The sequence below is a fragment of the Ruditapes philippinarum genome, unplaced genomic scaffold, assembly GCF_026571515.1.
Source record: "Ruditapes philippinarum isolate M1 unplaced genomic scaffold, ASM2657151v2 ctg8844_1_1_1_1, whole genome shotgun sequence".
Taxonomy (NCBI): domain Eukaryota; kingdom Metazoa; phylum Mollusca; class Bivalvia; order Venerida; family Veneridae; genus Ruditapes; species Ruditapes philippinarum.
The window spans coordinates 1,521-9,425 of record NW_026865065.1 but is presented as its reverse complement, the minus strand read 5'-3'; the positions used below and the strand labels follow the sequence as shown (position 1 = coordinate 9,425).

Here is a 7,905-nt window from a genome sequence, read left to right as displayed (position 1 = left end):
CATGCATATTATAAGCACATAGTCTCATGATAGTTATTTGTGGCAAGTAATTTGTGTTATAATGGTGGTCATTTCTGCCAAGTTATCTTAAAAACATTGCAGCGGTTTAAATGTTATGGAGCGGACACGAATTGAGACTTTATAACACATGACCTTTAAGCGTGACCTTGACCTTGGGGGAAGCAACTAAATAACTGCGCTCTGCACATCGTCTCATAATGGTTATTACTTATGCCAAGTTAATCAAAAGAGTTTCAGCGGCTTAAATGTTATGGAGCGGACACGAAATTGTTACCGACGGAAAGTTAGACGGACGGATGCTATTCCTATCATTCCCTACCCGCTTTGTGGAAGGGGATTAAATATTAAAAGCTATGACTTATCAATTAGTAACAGGGGGGGGGGGGGGGGCATTAAAATAGATATTTTATCATTGTATCTTCGAGTCTGACCTTGACCTTGAGGGTAGTGACTTTATGTAGTGCTCTGCACATGATGTTATAATTTGTTATCATTTCTGCTTAAAAACATTGCAGCCTTTTAATATTATGGAGAGGATACGAAATGTAGACTTTTTAACACTTGACATGTATGTGTGACCTTGGGGGAAGCAAACCAATTATTGGGCTCTGCACATCGTCTCATAACGGTGATCAGTTGTGCCGAGTTTTTGCAAAATATTTCCAGCGGTTTAAAAGTTATGGAGCGGACACGAAATGTAAAGTTTTAAACACTTGTCCTTCAAGTGTGACCTTGACCTTGCGGGAAACAACCCAATTGTTGCGCTCTTCATATCGTCTCATAATGGTGATCACTTCATCTAAACTGCTGAACATTTTTTTAAATAACTTGGCACAAGACTTGTGCCAAGTTATTTAAAAAATGTTCAGCAGTTTAGGAGTTATGGAGCGGACACGAAAGTGTTACGGATGGACGGACAGACGGATGTGCCAACATTTGGGGTTTATGTGCTTTTCTTTGATCTTTATGTGGTACTTTTCCACATAAACCAGTAAAACTATCACAGGAACCAGTCAGTCTATGGGATTTCCTTCCTTTTAAGATTACGGACGAAATGAAGCTCATAGACCTTTAGAGGTTTGCCCGGATGGACGGACGACGACAGACAGAAGGACGGACGGACAGACAGACTGAGCATTTCTGGTAAAGAAAAAATGATCTTTCTTTCTTTTTGAGTAAACGGTTAACACTTCAAATTCTACCAACTTGATTAAATAGTGCCAAAACAGCAGGAATTAATATTTACACACAATCAGCGAGTAAGGAAATGAAAAAGGCTGTTATTATGTGGTAATTCAAGTATGATAACAGCCGTCAGTGAACTAATAGTTTGTGTATGAGTCGTAAATAACACAATTAAGAATAGAATAGAACTACTAACAAACCACTTTAACGACGATGGTTAACAAGAAGCGATGGGACAAGCTTTGGTATTTTAATTCTATTTTAACAAACTGCTTGCTAAGTTATTGTAATATATGTATGACATGGCCCATTTCGAAAATGTCACGTCTTGATTTATGTCACAATTATACACGTTATATTCTAACATAGCATAATCTTTAGTAGGTTAAAATTTTTGCAGAGGTCCACTTGACAATTTAGGTTCTTTGTATTAAATGTATTTTCCTAAATTAACTTTTGTTAAGTAAATGACCCCTAAGGTGGAGCCAATTTAGACCCGATGGGAATGGTTTATATAATTTTTGTAGGAGACAACAAGGTGATGCCAAATATCTAAGTTCAGGGCATTGTAATTTCTGAGAAGAGGATTTTCAAAGATTCCATTTTAGAGTCAATTTTAAGCTCCTGTGGAACCATCTATATGACTGTTGTAGAAAACAACCTAAGTATTATTCCTTTGAAGTTTGGTCAAAATCCATCGAGTGGTTTAGGAGGAGATTTTGTTTAAAGAAATTGTGGACACTGACGGAAGACGCACGACGTATAAATTGAAGTCACAAATACTCTGTCCACAAAATGATACTCAAGTATTTAAAATAATCATTCTTCCCTAGAATATATCGACTTGTTTCTGCACATAATCTTTCGCGTCGCTATTGAACTAGCGTATTGTAAAAATGCATATAAATAAATTCTTTGAAAATAAACAACATACCACCTTTAAGATAGGATTTTATTGATCGTGCCATGTGATGAAAAACAAGTAAGCAAACAAAATCAAGTTTTGGCTATTTCATTTTTATCCCATCCCGCAGTACAACTAAGATCTTCACCGGTTGTAAAAGTTGCATCAGCTGCTAAAAATAGGCATGCCATTCCGATCTCACGTGGATCGGCAAACCGTCACAGAATCTGAAAATACAACAATAAATACAATCATTGTCCAGAACTGTTTAAAAAATGAAATCTTGAAGTATTGAATTAAATTGGTTCATGCCTCTCCACATATTCTGGTCATATAAAGTACTTAAAAACAATTAAAAGATTTGGTATATTATGTTCGAAATGAAAGTGTTGGTAACCATGTACATCTGAAATGAGTGTTTTCATTGATTATATATCACAATTCACGGAGTAATACATTTTGCACTAGAATCTTAATAATATTCATTGTTTTGCTCCTTTTTTCCTTTGAATAGCCAACATCACAGCGATCTACTGTCATACTTTTTTTCTCACCACTAACAGTTTTCATATTAATACACAGTAAGTAAGCTTTAGCATTTACAAACAATTATGACAAGAAAGAAATATTTTAAAGAAATTTAGACAAAACAGTTTTAAGTCAAACATTTTTTTCAAACTTACACTTATATCTTTTATTTGTTCCATCTCTCCCTTTTCTGCTGTTTTTGCCCATTCTTCGAATAAAGGTGTCCAAACACATCCAGGCGATATCCTAAAATATATACATTGAGAGTCCAATATGGTTTTCTCTAAAAAGACATCCACGATTTTGTCATTATTGCATATAAATACACAAAAATTTAGAATGATGGCAAAAAAAAGAAACGATTTAACAAATGCAAACAGGCGAAATAATCTTTAATTATAACATTGAAAACAGAACTTTGTTCCACTGACGGTTTAATGATGCTCATCCATTTGATAAATTCACGTTTGTTGATTAAATGCAAAATAAAACTTATCTAATTTTAGCAATCATGACACACAATATCGTAATTCATTTAATAACCTCTACTCACGAATTCATTCGTACACCATGCCTTCCCTCATCTGTTGCAAGAGCACGTGTCATACCAACAATTCCACCCTACAAAAGTAACATGCTATACTTCACGCCATACAAAAATAAATCCAATGAACCTTACACGTTGAACTTAGTGGTATTTCAATAAATATAATTATTGGATCACCTGATATGATATGATATGATATGATATTGAAAGATATGAAGGACATGACATGACATACAAAAACAAATAACATAAAATAACATAATATACATATTACAACATTACATACGATATCTTGCTGTAACAAGACAACAATATATGATAGTGCATACCAAATAACATGACATATTTAAACAAATAACATAACATCTTCCTATTATGATTACACATTACATCAATACATACAATTAAATGTTTAAACAACATAACAAAACATGACAAAGATCTACCATAACAAATATTGTGACATACGTTAGCAAATAACATAACACAACGTAATGTAAGGTAACATAAAAATCACTATTATTATAACATATTACAACATTCCATATAACATGAGAGTAATATGATAACAAAACATTACAAAACATAACCAATATTATTATTATAATAAAGAGCAACAAAGCATATCATTACGTTCTTAACATTAGATAACTTAACAAATAACTCTTAATTAAAACGCATTATAGTAAAATAAAATCAATATATCGTTACAGTTAAAAGAATACAGACAGGGAGTCTGGACTTTTCAAGATTATAATAATCAAAGGAAATCCGCATTAAACATAAAATTTGAAATTTTTGCATAGGTTATCTGATCCACACAAATCGGAAAAAAATATGCAAAATATAAATAAATAAATTGAGTTAAAAACCAATTAAACGCTTTTAATTTTCATGCCATTTTGCAGAACTAAAATAATAATTCTAGGAAACGGAGCGAGCGAATATCTATTTTGTACACTGACCTTCATCTTTTGGTACACAAATCTCGGAAAAATATTACCAATCCGGTTATGTCTGGAAACCCCGTTATAAACAATACCTAATTATAATATATATATAGGACTTAGATTACCATAAACGTTTTCAAGAAGGAAATAAGGAAGCAGATCAAATTACCGTTGTAGCAACATACGTCACTGCGTCAGGTTGACCGACCGTGAAAGCTCCACTAGATATATTTACTACTGAACCCTTTGTCTTTCGAATATAAGGCAAAGCAAACTGAAAACACACTATGATCTGTTACGTAAATGGCCAACTAATATTTGCAAACATATCGCAAACAAGCATTTGTTTATCAAGCAATTACAGCTATTTAAAATGTACCTTTTCTGCAAATGTTTTCATGAATAAACTTCTGCTTAAGGTGAATTACATATCTTTAAGGCAATGAATCAGGCTATAGCATTTATAATATTCGTGAAAATTACTGAAGAAAGATGCACAATTTAGTCTTCGCTACGATTGAAAATTTTTTTTTGATAAAGAACCTCTACACAAATAAATGTAGGCAGATACTGTGTTTACCTTACAAGCAAGGAAGTATCCTATAAGATTTAAATCCAACAACTTTCGAAATTCCTCTGACGAAAACCCGTCTATAGTTCTTGCAGGTGGGTCTACAAAAGGAAATGAAATAACAAGTTGACGTAGCCACAACATTGATTCCCGCTCATAATGATAATCACTATGTAAGTATTTAATCACAGTGTCACTGCGAGATCTCATCGTTACTTTCGTTAGAAAGATGTCCCTTGAGGTCCCTTTGAGAATCATTTCACAGCTGTTGACTATTTTTCATGTATTTTATCTTTTAATATACAAGTAAAACTAAGTTGTTAATTTAATATTAGTTTTTTTTTAGTTCTAACTATCTTTCTAATGTTGCAAAAGCAAAAATAATAATAAAAAAGTATTAAAATCACAACATCTTGGGAATTTGGATATACATCATCAAATCATTCATTGGAGTGGTAACATAATTCCATATTCTAATCCAAGCACTTAAATTATCGCAAATAATTTGGATGAATTTAAGGGGTTAATTTTTCATATTTATAAACTTTAAAAATTAATCAGTACCATATTTCTTCTTTTTTGTTTATTCAATAAATTACGATAATAAAGTTTAATAAACTTACGCCAACCAGCATTGTTCACTAGACAATCTATCCTCTGGAATTTATCAATCGTGGCTTCAACTGCTGCCTGGTTTATGAAATAATATGAAAATTTGCACATGCATTTTTTTATCGTATGACTTTGATATTTAATGTTTGAACTTCAAACGGCTAGTTTAATATTACATTTTTACACAATTGTTTTTTTAATATGTTTTACATTTATTGTTTTAAAACTTTTTTACTTTTATTGATGATAGTGTTAATTGTTATTTAGTAATTTAGTGTATATCACCGTAAAGCGCCTTTGAACGTGTATATGAAAAGGGCGCTATATAAGTTTGGTAAATAAATAATTATAATAATGCAATATTTTCTTTTGGTATAGCAGTTTTGCTACTTTATGCCTAATTTTCTAATTCATATGTACCATTTGCAGTTTTAAATATGTGCTCTACGTTTAAATAAATATCATGTTAATGACGCTGTGGCATTTGTAACAAACTAAAGTTTGATCTAGCATTGTAATATGTTCTATCTGGTGTTAGAATCTATGTAATGATAATGAGAAATCTAAAATTTTACATGAAGATTGTAAGAAATTTTCAGACAATAATCACAAGGATATAAAACTTTAAAAAGTTGTTCTTTTTAGTACATGTATAGTCTACTTATATTTTGATGATACGTAAGCAAACGGCTTTTCAAAACAATATTTAGACTCAGTTGCTTTAAATCGTAACATCATAATATCTGCTTGTAATATTGCACTGTCTGTGTTAACTTTTTGATGAAAAACAGAACCGACCGTTATGTTGACTTGCTCGGAAATATTATTCTTTTATATAAACTCAACTATACATAGAAGCCTTGGTGAATTACCAATAAACATTACTTTAGAGTCAGAAGGAGAAAACAGACTTCAGCAGTACTTACTTAGGACCAAAGGCAGGTCAACCAAACACAAGGTCAGACACTACAGGTTAAAAGTAGGTCAGTCAGTACAATTATCACACGTGAAAAGCGTGTTTGACAGAGAGTACCCCCATATGTTGACTAGCGAACTATTCAAAATCAAAGCCGTTTTTAACGAGACAATGTATTCATATATACCTTAAAAGACTGGGCAAATGAAGTTAATGGAACGTTTTACGAACAAGAATTGCAGGCAGTCAGTGTGGATCAAAATATAGAATACCACGTTGAAAAAGGTATTTAAGAAAAGGACGGGAAACAAATAAAAGGAAGTATTAGTTCGTTGGTTGCATTGGCCGAAGAAATTGATAGCTGGAACCCAGAAAAAAACCTGACACAGTACTCTTAAGTCTGACACAGTACTTTTAGTCACGTGATCATTCTTGTATATTTAGCAGATATTAGCAACAAAAATGCCATTGATGATATTGAGATTCGAGACTTGCATCAAGATTATTATCAACGTTGTGTGCAACGCTAATCAGGACTGTTCCATGGACTTGAGTCATTTATGCTATCATATAGGCTCGTTATGATCCAGAAATATTTCCCGAACTGATTTGCAACACAAAACCTTCGGCGGTAATTGCTTTGTTTTCTCCAATGGTGTAATCAGTTGTAACGGTAAGGCATCCAGTGTTACAAAGGGACATCAGAGACTTCGTCAATACGCAGGACGTATACAGCGTCATGGATTAACATTGACAGATCACATTATTAACTATATCCGCTAGTCACACCTTATGAACCGCGTTAGATTAACAGTTATTGGCGAAAGAAAGATAGGTCGTTCATAACTGTTCCCCTCCCCAAATTTTAAAAGAGAATGAGTCCAATTTTTGTTGTTTTCACAGCGGTAAAGTAGTAATAACTGTTATCAAAAAGATGACGTAGTCTACCCTGTACTCATAGGACTGGAACTTTTTACACGTTAGAAAGAATGAGCGCCTAGAGAAATCAACCATGAACCAGTCTCAAGTGTAGCGGAAACTGAACTTTCTTTTTCAGTTATTAAAAGATGCTGCTGTCGCTGCCAGAAAAAACATAATCACTAATATAACAGGGATTCAACGTGACAAAAACAGAAAACATACGTGAAAAAATGAAATAGTAATTACACTTTTTGAAACATCATTGACACTTTTATAAAAAGCAGTGACACTTTTTGAAACAGCAGTGACACCATTTGAAACAGACCCTAAAATGTGTTCTCCGCAGTTTAATTCGTCGGTTAATTCTCTTGGATACTCGCCGAGAGTAGGATCATACTGTCCTTCTTGACTCACATAAGTCACACTGTCTATATGGTAATACAACATCCGTTTGTCACACTGTATAGTTTAAAGCTATATTAAATAAATTTCAAATGTAAATATTGCGACATAGATGTTGATTCTGATTTGTCTGGTTGGCATTCGGTTTTGTATACAGTGTATGATCAAGGGATTTTAGGCCCTTAGGAACTGCCATCACATATCCATAAAATATGTGATTGTTTTATTTCCTTTTTCTTTTCAAATGTGTCAATATCTTCCTTTTATGATTTAATCTGTTGATTTACTTGTATGTAAACAGAAATTTCTGTGAAGTCATATTCCATCGTGACTGTCAAAGAATTTAAT

General features: G+C 32.8%; 1 protein-coding gene across 1 annotated transcript; it reads right to left on the bottom strand.

The window, feature by feature from the left end:
* Window positions 1-2,232: 2,232 nt before the first annotated feature.
* LOC132727713 (17-beta-hydroxysteroid dehydrogenase 14-like) lies at window positions 2,233-6,247 on the bottom strand. The gene is made up of 6 exons (XM_060713280.1): window positions 5,330-6,247; window positions 4,716-4,807; window positions 4,305-4,409; window positions 3,192-3,259; window positions 2,794-2,884; window positions 2,233-2,337 (listed from the first exon to the last, which is right to left on the bottom strand). Exons 1-6 carry the CDS (start codon window positions 5,427-5,429, stop codon window positions 2,329-2,331), a joined length of 465 nt encoding a protein of 154 aa, XP_060569263.1. The 5' UTR covers window positions 5,430-6,247; the 3' UTR covers window positions 2,233-2,328.
* Window positions 6,248-7,905: the final 1,658 nt, after the last annotated feature.